Source organism: Hyperolius riggenbachi, chromosome 10 (genome assembly GCF_040937935.1).
Source record: "Hyperolius riggenbachi isolate aHypRig1 chromosome 10, aHypRig1.pri, whole genome shotgun sequence".
Taxonomy (NCBI): Eukaryota; Metazoa; Chordata; class Amphibia; order Anura; family Hyperoliidae; genus Hyperolius; species Hyperolius riggenbachi.
Genome location: NC_090655.1, coordinates 245,995,341 through 246,013,541, shown reverse-complemented (window position 1 = coordinate 246,013,541; position 18,201 = coordinate 245,995,341). Strand labels below are relative to the sequence as shown.

General features: G+C 46.7%; 1 protein-coding gene across 1 annotated transcript in view; it reads left to right on the top strand.

Annotated features, from left to right (window-relative positions):
* Positions 1–18,201, top strand: part of LOC137537038 (zinc finger protein Xfin-like) — a 525,741-nt gene that overhangs the window by 406,751 nt on the left and 100,789 nt on the right. Inside the window, exon 5 of the mRNA XM_068259188.1 lies at positions 10,482–10,579. Coding sequence (XP_068115289.1) covers positions 10,482–10,579 — 98 coding nt within the window. The remainder of the gene's footprint in view (positions 1–10,481; positions 10,580–18,201) is intronic.

Here is an 18,201-nt window from a genome sequence, read left to right as displayed (position 1 = left end):
ATATATTGGTTCATCGCCAATATATACGCATACTTGCACGTTTATTATTTTCCTTGTATTCGTGTTACGTTGATACATCAGTGTCGCTGATATATACGTACACGAACTGTTTATATCCTGTATTCCGTTAGTCAGCGTTCCAGCACGCTGAGCTAGTTATCCTGTTCCTGGTCCTGTTTGTGGATTGCGTTCATCTCTGCGAAGAGATAGCGAATCCTTCTGAGTCCTGTTCCCTGTATTACTCTAGTCTTAGTCAGAGTTCCTGCTTATGTCATATATCGGTTCATTGCCGATATATACATATGTTAGTCAGACGTTACAAATAGTTTCATTGATAGCTGTAATTGTAATACGCTAGGAAATCATACTTTTGTATATTTATCTGTGTTACGTTCATCTATCTTGATCCTGCTATTTTCTGACTATCCTATCCTGTCTTTGTGAGGCACGCCATTGCTGCAAACGCATTGGCTACCTCATTCCAGTCTGTGTTATTGTGGACGCTTGCTGTCACTAAGTAGTGGCTAGTTTAGCAAGCGTTCATTCTGTTTACCTGTCCTGATCTCCTCAGTTCTGGTTTGTGCGCTCAGCGCTACTTTGCGCTGAGACGTTATAGCGAAAGCATTGTTTGTGGCTGTCAGATCTGCACCGGCTCTGTGCGCCACAATCTCCTATCGGAGTCAGTCCTCCCCTCCACTAAACTGGGGATATCCTGATTCCTTGTGCTGGTGTGTGTACCTCCTTCACGTCAGCTTATGCATCACGAGCTGACCGTGGAGAATACACCTCCAAGCGTGACATTATGGTAGCCCCATTACCAATCCCTATTGTGGGGGGAATTTCCAGAAATTATGACACTGTTTGTCAGGGGTCCTGCTCCTTTAAAAAATTTGAAAAGCTTGGTCCTGAAGTTACAGACAAATTTATATCAGAATTGGTTAAAGTTCTGGCCAATCCCGACTTTCGGGCTTCTGCAATTTCTACCTGGTCTGATTGGATCGTTTGTGCTCTTTTTAAGGGCAAACTTTTTGATTGGGCAATCGATGTCTTAGATCACACTCAGTTTAGACAAAGTCCTTTGCAATTTATAGCTTTTGTAATTCACAATTGGTTGCGCATAGATCCATTGCCTTTTCCTCTTAATGAACTCCTGGCAGCAGGCCAATCAGCTGCTCCTTCAATTGCTTGCAAGAATGAGCAGCAAGCAGAAAGTGTTACTGATAATTTTCCTGCAGCTTTGAATAAATCACCAAAAACAGCAAGGTCAAAGGCAAAACGCAAACGTTCTAAGAAACGTGTCCAATCTGCAGAATCGTTATGTTTAGCGACTGCGCATCAGACCTGCAATGAGATTCTGCCATTAACAGATAATGAAATGCAATTGTCTTTCAGGGGAGTTAAATGGACTTATGAAACTACTAATGAACTTTCATCACTGGCTAGGGAAAATAAAGATTTTTGTTTAAAAGAATTATCTGAGTATGATTATGAGGATATATTACAGAGTATTGAACAAATCAATCTATTCGTGCAGCAAGGAAAATTTGCATACACTACAGTCCAACACTTGCTACAGGTATTGGAAATCCTTAGGAATAAGAAATCTGCCAATCGCCTGTTAAATAATCCAATGTATGTTTCTGCCAAAACCACATTTGCAAACTGTGATCTGCCTGTTAAGTATGCTTGGAATCCTCCATTTGAGAAAGGAGAGATGGAAGCTCTGGTCGATGAATGGAAGAATGATTCAAGTTCATTTTGTCAATTTTACAGTGCAAAAAGTGAATTAGTATTGAATGCATGCATTAAGTCTGCCTATAACCTAATAAAAACTGGTGTGTGTGTGGGTATGACCTTGTGGCTCCATTGATCGATGTGTGGAAAATGATTTTGGACGATTTTTATGCGATTCAATCAGTTGATACCAGGGAAGACACACTGTCAATTGGAGACTGTCCCACTTCTCCAGTTACTGAGTCCCTGCCATGTCTTGTGAATGTTCCTGTAACTCCACCCTGTACCATGGATAACTCAGTGTTACTTCCCAGTAAAACAAAAGCCACTGATACTTTCTTAGCTTTGCCCTGCACAAATTTCTCAGCAGAGAATCCAGAGGTCCTGCTGACTTCTGAGTCCAGCCTAGCCAGTACTCATGAGTCTTTGTTCAGTGAAACAGACACCAGAAAAATCTTGCCTGTCTCTGCAAACACTTCTGCAGAAATTACCTGTGTTAATAAAGTTCAACTCCTGTCTGATCCAGCAGATGCCAATAGATGCACTACATCAGTTTCCGAGTCCCAGCAATCCTGTCCAGAAACCTCAGAACCCCAGCATCTGAATTTTCCAATTTCACAATTGAATGGTGATTCAGATGCGCAAACATTGTGTTTTGATCTTCCTGTTTCTACACCTCACTCTAGTTTCATGAATAACTCAGAGCGTATGCTATGTGAATCCGAAATCACAGAATTATTACCGTGTTCAGAAAATGTTCCAGTGAACTTGCCCTGTACCATGAATTGTGCAGTAGATCTCTCCAATGAAACACAGGTCACAGAATCATTATGCTGTCCAGCAGGTGCTTCCATGGTTTTGCCCTGCAATATGGACTGTTCAGTGATCCTGTCCAGTGAAGCTGTGGTCACAGAGTCTTATGCTTCACCCAGTACTTTGGATACTTCAAACCCTCTAGCAGAGGAGTCTGAGGCACTGCTTACCTCAGTTGGTGTTGCAGTAATATTCACTTGTCTAGCAGCTGTTTTGGAATTACAGTCTGCTCTAATAAAACTTGATGAATTTCTGCCCAGCGAAGCAGAAGCCATTGAAATATTGTCCTCGTCAGCAAGTGTGTTAGATACCTTGCCCTGTACACAGTCTGATTTAACCAATGTTGTTGAGTCCCTCTCCAGTGTTGTAACAGCCGAGGAACTCCAGCCCTGTCCTCTGAATGTTTTAAAAGTCTTGCCCTGTAACATGGATAATTCTGACTCGCTGGAAAAAATAATAGAAATCTCAGAATTTCAGTCCGGGTTAATGAGTGTTTCTGAAACCCAGCCCTGTATCCTGGAAAATTCTGGTTCTCTGGCCGGTGTGGCAGAAGTTCCAGTGTCCCCTTTCTGTCCAGTGAGTTACTCAGTTTTGCCTAGTTCAGTGGGGATTGCTGCACTACTGACTTGTTTTGCAGCCCTTCATGAGCTCCAATCCAGTGTATTTGATGAGTCTCTGTCTAGTCCAGAAGAAGTTATGGGAACCCTGTCTAGTTCGGTGCATACATCAGAAGATTTGTCCTGTCTTGTAAATGCCCCTGAACATGATTTGTTAATAACCTTGCTGGAATCAGAGACATCTAAGTCTGATCCTGCATTTTTTAGTGAGAATCCAGTAACTGTGAAGTCTAGTCATGATGATTTTTTTTTGCCCAGTCCTGGTTTCGGTCCTGCCTTGACTGACTTTGAGGTTCGCAGTTCCTTGACATGCCCAGAAGTCTCTCTTGTGCCGGTGTGCCCAGATGTGCTTCGTATGCCAGAGTGCCCAAGTGTGTCTGTGTTGGCGTGCTCACACGCTTCCCTAGTGGAGACATGTTCTGATGTTGCCGGTTGGCCTGCATGCCCGGAGATGGTTCTGGTCCCTAAAAACCCTGATCTTGATGTTTGTCCTTGTGACCCTGACTCTAGAGTTGCCCTGGGTTCCATAGGGGTTCTTGATGGTTCTCCATGTGAGCCTAAGGGGCGTTCTGACCTGTGGGGATCTCTTTGGAGCTTCCAAGTGTTCTGGGAGATCTCTGAGGAAACTTGTCCTGGTACCTTGGACTGGTTCAACGGTGGGTTTTGTGTTGGTGGGGACAGTTCCGGTGGGCATTGCAAAGGCTTTGGCGTTTTTGGACAGTCCCGGGAAGGCGGTGGGTATCGCTCAGAGAGTTTCTGGGGGCTTTTTTCTGGAAGTCGTGGTTCTGATGGGTATCACACTGAGGCTTGTAGTGCTGACGGGCATGGTTCTGTAGGTTCTGGTTCTGATGGGTCCAGTCTTGTGGGGCCTGATTCTGGAATTTGGTCTTGCCGGGCTGTCCCGGTCATCATGAATTATCAGTCAGATTGTTTTGTCGGGAATTTCAGTTTTGAAAAGCGTCTGGTATCCGCTTTTAAGGGGGGGGGGGGGTTATGTTATGATCATGTCTGCAGCGTTTACTGCTGGCTGCAGTGGTATTGTAACCCAAGCAGTTCTGATGTCATTACATGCATTTTCTTGCATAGTTTGGTTTGCACTTAAACTAGTTGCTGATTCCATCTGCAGTCACTCTGAAATTAATGACAGTTTAACATGCTCTTGTGTAAACAAACATTGTCTGCTGCAGTGGAGGGGCAGTCCCTTTCCTGCAGGCTGCATATCATTGTCTGCCTTTTCCTGCTATCAGCCTGTGATTAATTACCATTCACTTGTGTGGGAATCTGCAGGTCTGCTCCCATTGGATGACCTCAGTATAAAGAACTGCTTCCTGCAATGTCTCATGGGCTACCATAGTCTCAGATCCTGTCTGTTACTCTGCCCGTGCCCCACCTCGTTCCTAATCCGTGTGGACTGCGCTGACTCCTGCGAAGGGGTCAGCGAGTCCTCCTAGTTCTGCTCTTGTTTCTAGAAGTTGTTACTTTGCTTGTCTTGTGTCATATATTGGTTCATCGCCAATATATACGCATACTTGCACGTTTATTATTTTCCTTGTATTCGTGTTACGTTGATACATCAGTGTCGCTGATATATACGTACACGAACTGTTTATATCCTGTATTCCGTTAGTCAGCGTTCCAGCACGCTGAGCTAGTTATCCTGTTCCTGGTCCTGTTTGTGGATTGCGTTCATCTCTGCGAAGAGATAGCGAATCCTTCTGAGTCCTGTTCCCTGTATTACTCTAGTCTTAGTCAGAGTTCCTGCTTATGTCATATATCGGTTCATTGCCGATATATACATATGTTAGTCAGACGTTACAAATAGTTTCATTGATAGCTGTAATTGTAATACGCTAGGAAATCATACTTTTGTATATTTATCTGTGTTACGTTCATCTATCTTGATCCTGCTATTTTCTGACTATCCTATCCTGTCTTTGTGAGGCACGCCATTGCTGCAAACGCATTGGCTACCTCATTCCAGTCTGTGTTATTGTGGACGCTTGCTGTCACTAAGTAGTGGCTAGTTTAGCAAGCGTTCATTCTGTTTACCTGTCCTGATCTCCTCAGTTCTGGTTTGTGCGCTCAGCGCTACTTTGCGCTGAGACGTTATAGCGAAAGCATTGTTTGTGGCTGTCAGATCTGCACCGGCTCTGTGCGCCACAATCTCCTGTTGGAGTCAGTCCTCCCCTCCACTAAACTGGGGATATCCTGATTCCTTGTGCTGGTGTGTGTACCTCCTTCACGTCAGCTTATGCATCACGAGCTGACCGTGGAGAATACACCTCCAAGCGTGACATATGGTTTTATTTCTTGATATGGATTAAATAAAGGCTTTTTCTATTTGGTACATACTTTGTGGTGCGGTTTTTGCAGGGCCAGTTTCTGTTCTTTTTGGTCAATACTGCAATGTCTCATGGCCTTTCTCCACACTATTAGGTGTATAATTATGCATTAGCATGACTTTACAATTATAATATTGTCGTTGGTGCTTGTCCTTTATTGTTGTGCTGTCCATAAATCAGGTCTTTTCACACATTAAATACCTCACACTAATGAGAAGCCCTTTGCATGTGCTGAGTGTGGGAAAAGTTTGGACCCCCTCCGGAGGTGAGTCTCACAGATTCCTTGTAATGGGAACCCGAGGTGAGAGACCTATAGAGGCTGACATTTCTTTCCTTTTAAGTAGAGTGACCAGATTTTTGAAGGCTCAACCTGGGACAGGGGGAATTGGGGGGGGGGGGGGGCGCGGCGAAAAAATGTGGTGTCTGCAGCGCGTGCGAAAAATGGGCGTGGCCATGACATTCTATGGGCGGAGCTAACGTAATGATGCAACAGCGAGGCATAAGACAGCAGTGTTTATGCCGTGATGTGGTCAAACGTGGATTCACATCATAGGTGTGCAGAAACTGTGTGATGCTATTTAATAGTATGCCATAACCCCAAAGCAGCAAACACAGCCAACTATGACCATTAAATAATAAATGCAGCAACAGTTACCCCAGACACCACAAAATAAACGCAATGGGCAATATTTCAGCACAAAATAAACGCATTGCGGGCAACATTTCAGCACAAAATAAACGCATTGCGGGCAACATGTCAGCATAAAATAAACGCAATGGGGGCAAACATGTCAGTACAAAATAAACGCACTGCGGGCAACATGTTAATACAAAATGAACGCACGGCGGGCAAGCATGTCAGTACAAGATAAACGCACTGCGGGCAAACATGTCAGTACAAGATAAACGCACTGCGGGCAAACATGTCAGTACAAGATAAACGCACTACGGGCAAACATGTCAGTACAAGATAAACGCACTGCGGGCAAACATGTCAGTACAAGATAAACGCACTGCGGGCAAACATGTCAGTACAAGATAAACGCACTGCGGGCAAACATGTCAGTACAAGATAAACGCACTGCGGGCAAACATGTCAGTACAAGATAAACGCACTGCGGGCAAACATGTCAGTACAAGATAAACGCACTGCAGGCAAACATGTCAGTACAAGATAAAAGCACTGCGGGCAAACATGTCAGTACAAGATAAACGCACTGCGGGCAAACATGTCAGTACAAGATAAAAGCACTGCGGGCAAACATGTCAGTACAAGATAAACGCACTGCGGGCAAACATGTCAGTACAAGATAAACGCACTACGGGCAAACATGTCAGTACAAGATAAACGCACTGCGGGCAAACATGTCAGTACAAGATAAACGCACTGCGGGCAAACATGTCAGTACAAGATAAACGCACTGCGGGCAAACATGTCAGTACAAGATAAACGCACTGCGGGCAAACATGTCAGTACAAGATAAACGCACTGCGGGCAAACATGTCAGTACAAGATAAACGCACTGCAGGCAAACATGTCAGTACAAGATAAAAGCACTGCGGGCAAACATGTCAGTACAAGATAAACGCACTGCGGGCAAACATGTCAGTACAAGATAAAAGCACTGCGGGCAAACATGTCAGTACAAGATAAACGCACTGCGGGCAAACATGTCAGTACAAGATAAACGCACTGCGGGCAAACATGTCAGTACAAGATAAACGCACTGCGGGCAAACATGTCAGTACAAGATAAACGCACTGCGGGCAAACATGTCAGTACAAGATAAAAGCACTGCGGGCAAACATGTCAGTACAAGATAAACGCACTGCGGGCAAACATGTCAGTACAAGATAAACGCACTGCGGGCAAACATGTCAGTACAAGATAAACGCACTGCGGGCAAACATGTCAGTACAAGATAAACGCACTGCGGGCAAACATGTCAGTACAAGATAAACGCACTGCGGGCAAACATGTCAGTACAAGATAAACGCAATGCGGGCAAACATGTCAGTACAAGATAAACGCAATGCGGGCAAATATGTCAGTACAAGATAAACGCACTGCGGGCAAATATGTCAGTACAAGATAAACGCACTGCGGGCAAACATGTCAGTACAAGATAAACGCAATGCAGGCAAACATGTCAGTACAAAATGAACACAATTTGGGCAAATATGTCAGTACAAAATGTGGGCAAACACTTCACCTGCAAGAAAAAGCATTTACTCACCTGGCAGAAGACGTCCCCTCACGCAGCCGGCCTCTGGTGCCTCAGGTGCAGCTCCCCCTGGCCTGGACGATCTTCAATCTCCCGCTCAGCCTCTCACAGGCAGAGCAGGGCTACGGCAAGATGGCGTCCGGAGGCGGAGCCCTGTACTGGAGACAAATAGTCTCCAATACAGGGCTCCGCCTCCGGACGCCATCTTCCCGTAGCCCTGCTCTGCCTGTGCCTGCCGGAGGAGAACATTGCAGGCTGGAGCGGGGCTGCGGGGAATGAACTAGTGCAGCGTCTAGTAGACGCTGAGGCTAGTTCACTGTACGGTGGCCAGAGTCCCGAGGCCGGGACGTCCCGCTGCTAAAAGCGGGACGTTTCCCGGGACCTCATGCAGCCTGGGACAGCGCCCCCCGAAGGCGGACGCGTCCCGGGTAAAGCGGGACGTATGGTCACCGTATTTTAAGCAGTATACATTGCCTGGCTGTCCTGTTGATCCTCTGCCTCTAATACTTTTAGTCATAGACCCTGAACAAGCATACAGATCATCTGCATGCTTGTTTCAGGTGTGCGATTCAGACACTACAGACCAGAAAGACCAGGACTGCCAGGAAACTGGTATTGTATACCCCCCAACTTTCTGAGAGGGACATTTAAACCACACCCCTGCAACACCTCTAACCACGCCCCAACACACCTCTAGTAATGCATACTAGAAAGATTTCATAAGAAAAATATGTTTATAATTCAAACCACACTGGTCCTTTCTATCCTGGTTCATTCCCTCCATATTAACATTGGAAAAAAAAATGTAAAAGCCTCCATATGTTTCCTCTCTTACATTCCTTGAAAGTACAAGTGTATAGTTGGTTTTGGATTACTGAGTGTATGTAATTCCACAACCAGAAGCTGCAGTGTGCCCATTTACCACAAGATGGCACCCTTGAGCAGACAGGAAGTAATAAAGCCACAGACAGGATTTGATGTAACACAGCAAGACGAGAAGTTGCAGGAAGTGGAGGGGAGAAATTGATGTAAGAGGTAATTGTGTGATTATTGATATATATTGAGCAGAGCAGAGGTCAGGATGGACATACTTTGTTACAGAGAAACAAAAGTTTGCTTTCCTAAAACAGAAAAAATTTGCGATAATTCAGGTTGGAGTGAGCTCGAGATGTCTCCCAGGCACCACTGCTGAATATATGCAAATTAACCATTGTACCCATAGAAGCTAAACACACCTCCACACAGAGGAGGTCATAGTACACCTGTCACTATCCTGATCATCCTCCTTGAAGTAATTGCCGTACAAGAGACTCTTCTATAACTGCTGCTATTTCTAGTGGCCCCCTACATGTGCCATATATTATGGCTGGACTCTCACCTTCCTAGTAATAATTCAGTTTAGTCACATCACAGAGACAAGGCATTGTCATTATCCTCCTGTATGTAATGCCCACCCACCTCAGTAATGCCATTCCTTTCCCAGTATAGCCATGTCCTCCCTGTGTCCCTCAGCATTGCCATTGTCCTCCAGTATGTAATGTCCCCCACCTCAGTAATGCCATTTATTTCCAAATATAGCCATGTCCTCCCTGTGTACAGGGGTGAAAATTACCACCTATTGATACAATCTGAACATACATTGTAAGATCATCCTGCAATCAGCACAGCAAATGGCACAGACAGATGGATTCTCTTCTGGTCCAAGTTGAGCTATCCTTAATTCACAACAATACATTTCCAGTAAGCTCCTCAACATTAATGGTACAGGAAATCCTCCACCAAGAGGAGAAGACTCCCCCCCCCCACCCCACACACACACACACGGAATCACACTCACTGATTAGGGTGGACTACATGCTACAGTAGTCTGATCAAGCCTGTGGGGCATTAAATGGGCTCCCCTCGCCTCTCACAATCCCTCTCGGTATCAGGTATACACTCAGTGCCAGGCATTATGCATGCAATGCATTCCTCCCAACCCTCTCTCCAATCCAGGTTAGAAGCAATGATTCAAAAAAACCTCAATAGTAAATGAGAAGCTCCTTCATTGTGCAGCACAGTTTCTTAAAAACAGCACTTATTAAAAATGAACGCTCACATTTGGTGGCAGTGATATCTGGTTTCTGGAATGTGTAGAGCAAACTCCGCCCAGTGCGGTCTCTTGGGCTGACTGCCGCGATGTATATTGCACTGTCCACTGCACGGATGGTGGAGGTGTGTGGCAGATAGTGTAATCGAGGCCTTCATCCTGGGAGACTGTGCCGGGGGGGAGCCCACTCTACACACTCCAGAAACCAGATATCACTGCCACTAAATGTGAGTGTTCATTATTAATAAAGTGCTGTTTTTAAGAAACTACACTGCACAATGAAGGAGCTTCTCACTTACTATTGAGGTTTTATGAAACATTCGAGCTGCTGATAGGAGAGGTGAGCGGTGCTGGGAATTATGGTACAGCAACGGCTGTGTCTGGGTGGTGACTGTGTCATTATGTGTGTCAGGTTCCTATAAGGTGTCAGGATGTCATTGTCTATTTTTCTCTGGAGGAGTGGCAGTATATAGAAGGACACAAGGACCTCTACAAGGACGCCATGATGGAGAATCAGCCGCCCCTCACATCACCGGGTAAGAGGAGACTTTCATTTTTCATAAAGGAGAGCGCAGTACGGAGGGTCCACCTAGACCCCCCCACCATCATCTAATAATTGCATAGAGATAATGTATTCAGTCAGTGTGTGTGTCTCCTACAGATGGATCCAGTAACAGAAACCCACCAGAGAGATGTCCAGGTCCTCTTTTTTCCCGGGATTATCCACAGGAAGACCCCACCTTCCCCCACCATTATCAGGTAGGTGGAACTGAAGGTTCTTAGAGACCCAAGCTGTGTGACATTGTTCCCTTCTGTGTATGCAGTTATCTGCATGCACGAGATAGAACAAAAAGGATAATTGGGTGTGTGCAAAGTATATTTTATCTAGCAGATAAAATCCTAAAACAACACTAAAGTGTAATGTGCAAAAGTAATTAATTTAGTGAAACACATACAAAAAAAATCCCCCTCCCCCAGCCCCCATACACAAAATAAGTAAAAATATGGGGCAAAGCTGCTGTACCCCTTCTAAATCTCAGAGGTCGCAACCCTCTAGAGGTGTATAGTGAGAGACCTCCTGTAGACAATTGTGTCAGCTTAGTGTGGTTTAAGTGTGTAACTGTGGTTACCCACAATGCACCACTACTGATTATGCAAATGATCTCTTTATGCCCCAGAAGCCAGGCTTACATCCAGAACTACTGGTGTATAGCAAGCCTATAGCTTTAAATATTACAGAGCCACATGAACCCTACATGCAGACAACCTGTTTCGGACTGTTGGTCCTCCTCAATGCATGGCAGGGATTGACAGGGCTTGGACCAGAACTGGTAACACTTCAGTTATAGATGATATCAGGTAACTGATAACTGGTGTGGGAAAGCTGTCTCCTTCTGGGGCAGTGAGTGGGACCCGTTCATATCCCTTACATTCACCATCACGTGTCAGCAGCTGTGGACTTCATCCATATGAGAAGCGACATGTGAAGTTTGGTGACTATATGGAACTGTATCACACTTGTCTAGCAAGGATGGGACTCTCTTCGTTCATGGCTGAGGTGCACCAGTCTTTGTGCCTATTCACTATTGATGCCTATCCATCTGCAGTGATTAACCTCCCTGGTGGTGCATTTCTGTCTGGATTTATGGGTCTAAAAACATTACATTTTTTTTCAAGAATTTTAGGCCTCCAATTTTTAAGTCTTAACTCAACAAAATATATCTAAATAAAGGCCTGGTAGACATCCTGCGTATAAATGAAAGACAAACACAAAATTTTTGAAATAATTACATTTATAAATAAACTTAAAAAAAATTGTGAAACTGTACAAATAAGGCAGCAGACTATACACAGTATGTACATATATACCTAATACACCTCCTGCGTGTGGTATATTTTGAGGGAATGGCACAGAGGGCAACATCTCAATCGGGGCAGTATAAGCATGATTCCTTTTGGACTTTATTCCCTTCCCTATCAGTCTTAGGCGGCAGGCAGAGAGTAGTCAAGATCCAGGCAGAGGTCAGTGCAGGTGGCAGGCAGAGGGTAGTCAAAACCCAGGTAGAGGTCAGCGCAGGCTGCAGGCAGAGAGCAGTCAAAAATCCAGATAAAAATCAGTAACAGTAAAGCTGGCCATACACTGGCCCGATTTGCGCCCGTTTCGACAGCAGATTCAATCACTGGGATCGAATCTGCTGCCAATCGTTCACGCTACATGCCGAATTTCGATCCATTTCGTCCGATCCCGTCGATCGTGCCGTGCGGAAAATAACCGTCGATCGCCCGCGGGTAAAGAGCGCATCGCTAGCGGCGTTCGAGTGCCCGACGACCGACGCAATAGAGCCCGCATACATTACCTGCTCCGCCGGCGCGACTCAAGTCTCCCGGTCACCGCTGCTCTGTCTGCGCTCTGGTCTCCAGGTCCGGCATGCCTCACTTCTTCTAGCCCGGCAGGAAGTTTAAACAGTAGAGCGCCCTCTACTGTTTAAACTTCCTGCCGGGCTAGAAGAAGTGAGGCATGCCGGACCTGGAGACCAGAGCGCAGACAGAGCAGCGGTGACCGGGAGACTGCAGTCGCGCCGGCGGAGCAGGTAATGTATGCGGGCGGGGGCAGCAGCAGCAGCACCACCACCACAACAGATTGTGAACGGTTTCAGGCTGAAATCGGTTCACAATCTGTTTGCTGTAAAGGTAGCCATACGATCCCTCTCTGATCAGATTCGATCAGAGAGGGATCTATCTGTTGGTCGAATCTGATGGCAAATCGACCAATGTATGGCCACCTTAAGTCAGAAGCAGTTGGGAACCAAATGGCTATAAATGGCTATATTGTTAACATCCTGTGCTTTCAAATTAGCTTATCTGACATGGCAGACAGGTGACACAAGGGAGAGATCAAATTACAACTTGTGATTAGAGACAAATTAGGTGGAATTAGACTGGCTAAACTCTTGACATGCGTGCAGACTGCATTTCTCTCTGTTTACATTCTGTGCTGTGCCCAAGATCGGGTCCAGAGGGGGGATTAGACAGGCTAAACTCTCAAAATACATGCAGGCTGCATTTCTCTGTTTTCCTTCAGCCCTGTGCAGACCGAGGGGTCTAGATGGGGGATTAGGCAGGCTAACCTCTCTATATACAGCAGTGGCTGGATGGTGTACTGGTTAAGGGCTCTGCCTCTGACATGGGAGACCTGGGTTCGAATCTCGGCTCTGCCTGTTCAGTAAGCCAGTAATTCAGTAAGGAGTTCATTGGGCAAGACTCCCTAACACTGCTAGTGCCTACTGAGTGCGCTCTAGTGGCTGCCTCGCAAGCGCTTTGAGTCTGACAGGAGAAAGGCGCTATACAAATACTGCCATTATTATTATACATACAGGGCGCATTTCTCTGTTATCCTTCTGGCCTGTGCAAAAGTTCAGGTCCACTTTAAAATTTAGTGCTTCATGACGTCACACCGCTGCTCCGCCACCCTGATTGGCCGCCAAATAAGAGCGAGGTAAACGGGATGCCGGGGAGAGAACCCAGGAAATCAATGGGAGCGGTGGTTTCAGCCAGCCCAAGCTGAGTTTGGGCTTACCCCTTCTAGCTCTTCTGACTCAGCCCGAGCTCAGCTTGGGAATACCGCCAGGGGGGTTAAAGAGACTCTGTAACTTCAAAAAGATCATCTGGGGGGTACTTAACTTGGCAGAGGAAAGCCTCGGGATCCTATTGAGGCTTCCCCCATCCTCCTCCGTCCGCTTCTGCGCTGGAGCCGGGTAAGGTAGGTATTTACATGGCCGCCAGCACTGCCACCGTGGGACGGAGGAGGACGGGGAATCCTCGATAGGATCCAGAGGCTTTCTCCTCCCGAGGTATGTACCCCCCCCCCCCCCCCCCCAGGGGATGTTTTCAAAGTTACAGGTCCTCTTTAAGTGAAGGTTATGTCCATCTAATATCAAGCCTGTGTGTGTGAATTGGAGCGGCCGTGTGTCCATACTACCTCATTAGTGATGTAGGCAAACAGCTCGCCTGCGAACATCTATGGCCCTGTGCTACTTCCGGGTCGCTGTCTCTCAGTAGTACGCATGCCCTGGCCCGGCGGTGGTTGCACGCCTGTGGCCGGGCATGCTTTGTGACGTCACGCACATGCACAAAGCATGCCTAGCCACAGGCACGCAATCAAGGACACACACTGCTTGACAAAGGCTTGCGTACTACTGAATGCGTCCAGCCCATGGCATGCATACTACTGAGAGACAGCGACCCGGAAGTAGTACAAGGCCATAGCTGTTCGCAGGCGAGCTGTTTGCCTACATCACTATATCTCATGTGATTGAGCCCTCCCGGCCTATACCACACTGTGAAGCTTTTAGCTGCATCGGGCAAGTGTGTGTGACTAGGACCAGCCTGGACGCATCTTCCTCTACATCCTATTTGTGACATAGAATAACATCTAGATCCTCACTTATGGAACTTTGGGTTGATGCAAAAATGCAATAAACATTTTTTCGCTACCAGCTGTACTATGGTTTAGCGCGCAGCGTTAATAATGTACAGTGCTCCAGTGCTAAGTAATGTGTAACAGGTGTTTCCTCCACGTGTAGCTCAGTGATAACCAGATGGTATGTAATGCATTAATGTATTGATTGCATATGGAGTAAATTAATATGTGGTGTATGAAAATGACTGTTTGTGTGTATTCAGCTGCTTGCAATGGTTTTTTATTTTTTTGCACTGTCTGTAACAGAGCTGAGAATGAATGTGCAGGAGCCCAGGTGCAGTCCACGGAGACCCTCTGAAGCCCAGCCAAGTAGGCACAATGCTCAGAGGACCTCTCAGTCCAGTAACAGCCTCCAAAGGTCCACTCATGGCTGCATAGACTGCCACAGTTCCCGGAGGCACTCTCAGGGCCACACGGGCAGCCACAGTTCCCAGAGACTCTCTCAGGGCCGCATGCCCAGCCGCAGTCCATCATGGGCGCCCGTATGGTCCTGCCGCCAGTCAGTTGGGCGTAGTTGATGGCTCACCCTGTTGCCGCTGGCGGGAGAAGGTTGTCGGAATCTCAAATTACCCATGTGTGTGGCACGCACTTTTGCATTAGTGCTATAGCACCGCCCAACTCAGGTGCTACGTGGCCGTCACCATGTACCAAAAGCACTTGCTTCGCCCGGAGGTCCTCTCAGGAACGTGCTCCCAGACACAGTCCCCAAGGGCGCTTTCAGGACCATTCCCAGAGACTCTCTCAGGACTGCAAACCCAGCTGCTGTCCCTGTAGGTCCTCTCGGGGTGGCACAGGCAACCACAGTTCCTAAAAGTCCTCTTAGGGTCGCATGCTCAGCCGCAATCCTTGGATGCCCTCTTCAGGTCACACAGCCAACCAAAGGCCTCCTCAGAGAACATCAGGACATATAATGCACCTATTACTCACTTTCATTTCTCCTGTACATGACACTAACCTGAAGCCTATTCTCCACCTACCCTATACATAACACTAACCTGAGGCCTATCCTCCACCTATCAGAAACCTCCACCTCTCCTGTACACAACACTAACCTTAACCTCCCTGGCGGTATGATATGTGCGGCTGCGCGGCCACGGGAGGGTTTTTTTCAACTTTTTTTTTCTTAGCATGTAGCTAGCCTAGCGCTGGCTACATGCTTCCCCCCCCCTCCCTGCGGCGTCCCCCCGTACTCACCGATCGCCGCCGGCGCCGCTTGCCCATAAGGAAAGGTTCTGAACGGGATTTCCTTGAGGGCTTCCCCCGTCGCCATGGCGACGAACGGAGTGACGTCACAGGGAGTCCCGATCCACCCCATAGCGCAGCCTGGCGGCGATTGGCCAGGCTGCACAAGGGGTATGTGGGGGGGCCCTGTGTAGCGGCGCATCGGCCCCGGGGGCGGCGGCGATCAGACCAAACACGCAGCTAGCAAAGTGCTAGCTGCGTGTTTGGAAAAAAAATTTTAAACCGGCCCAGCAAGGCCTGAGCGGCACCCTCCGGCGGCTTACCCCGTGTCACACACGTGGTTACCGCCAAGGAGGTTAAGCCTGTCCTCCACCTATCGCTCGCCTCCACCTCACCTGTACATAACACTAACCTGAAGCCTATCCTCCACCTATCACTCACCTCCACCTACCCTGTACATAACACTAATCTGAGGCCTGTCCTCCACCTATCACTCACCTCCACCTCTCCTGTAGAGAACACTAACCTGAGGCCTATCCTCCACCTCTCACTCACCTTCCCCTCTCCTGTACAGAACACTAACCTGAGGCATATCCTCCACCTATCACTCACCTCCACCTCCCCTGTACATAACACTAACCTGAGGCCTATCACTCACCTCCACCTCTCCTGTACATAACACTAACCTGAGGCCTATCCTCCACCTCCACCTCTCCTGTACATAACACTAACCTGAGGCCTATCCTCCACCTCCACCTCTCCTGTACATAACACTAACCTGAGGCCTATCCTCCACCTATCACTCACCTCCACCTCTCCTGTACATAACACTAACCTGAGGCCTATCCTCCACCTATCAGAAACCTCCACCTCTCCTGTACACAACACTAATCTGAAGACTATCCTCCACCTCTCCTGTACAGGACACTAACCTGAAGCCTATCCTCCACATATCACCCACCCTGTACATAACACTAACCTGAAGCCTATCCTCCACCTCTCCTGTACACAACACTAACCTGAGGCCTATCCTCCACCTCCACCTCTCCTGTACATAACACTAACCTGAGGCCTATCCTCCACCTATCACTCACCTCCACCTCTCCTGTACATAACACTAACCTGAGGCCTATCCTCCACCTATCAGAAACCTCCACCTCTCCTGTACACAACACTAATCTGAAGACTATCCTCCACCTCTCCTGTACAGGACACTAACCTGAAGCCTATCCTCCACATATCACCCACCCTGTACATAACACTAACCTGAAGCCTATCCTCCACCTCTCCTGTACACAACACTAACCTGAGGCCTATCCTCCACCTGTCAGAAACCTCCACCTCTCCTGTACACAACACTTGCCTGGATCCTATCCTCCAACTATCACTCACCTCCACCTCTCCTGGATCAGCGCTGCTTGCGCATTTTCGGCAGTCATTTTTGCACCAATAATCCTATTTTCGATTAGAGAACATTTCAAAAAAGTTATTTTTACTGCAAAAACATGGAAAATCAATATTTTTACCACTAAAAAATTGTAAAAACACGAAAAACAATATTTTTACCACCACTATTTTTCTGCGAAAAATTTATATTTTTATCGTGAAAAGTTGCGAAAAATAAAACTTATTTTTGATGTAATTTTCACTTAAAATCAAATTTAACATTATTTTTGCAAAAATGAATGTGAAAAGGGTATCAGCATTTTCGCTCATCACTGAAATGGGTAACAAATTGAACAGTAAACCACAAACAGAAATTTGAACCCTAAATGATGCCATTAATGATACAATACCACGGCCAACCAATCATTTTAGATCACCCCCATCTTGTTCATGACCATTAATAGCATTAAAATTGCACTATGCATTTTGACAACTGCATTGTGCAAATATGTCACCAAAATGACTCTACAATGCAGTGACATTAGGGGCCTTATGGAGTCCACTGCTAAAATTATAATTCCATTAAAGTAGATCCATTTTTCTGCCCCTTACATATACAGGTCTTTCTAAAAAAAATTAGCATATTGTGATAAAGTTCATTATTTTCTGTAATGTACTGATAAACAGAAGGCTTTCATATATTTTAGATTCATTACACACAACTGAAGTAGTTCAAGCCTTTTATTGTTTTAATATTGATGATTTTGGCATACAGCTCATGAAAACCCCAAATTCCTATCTAAAAAAAAAATTAGCATATTTTATCCGACCAATAAAAGAAAAGTGTTTTTAAAACAAAAAAAGTCAGCCTTCAAATAATTATGTTCAGTTATGCACTCGATACTTGGTCGGGAATCCTTTTGCAGAAATGACTGCTTCAATGCGGCGTGGCATGGAGGCAATCAGCCTGTGGCACTGCTCAGGTGTTATGGAGGCCCAGGATGCTTCGATATCGGCCTTAAAGGACTTCCGAGGCCAAAATCCGGGGCCAAAACATAAAAAAAGTTAGCTACCTTCATGGCTTTGTAAGGCACGGAGGACGCCGTCTGCGCCCTCCGTGCCGTTCCGCCTGGTCCCCTCTGCTGAATAGCCCCCCGAAAGGCTGCGACCCCACGGTCCGGGTCGGCATCTTCTGCCTCCATAAAGATGGCCGCCGGAGCTGGCCACGGCTGCGCAGTCCGCATAGCCGCTACTGCAGCTGCGCAGCTCTAGGGCCAACCCCCCCGAACACGTAACAGGCAGCGGGGATCGGAGGGTTGGCCCTAGAGCTGCG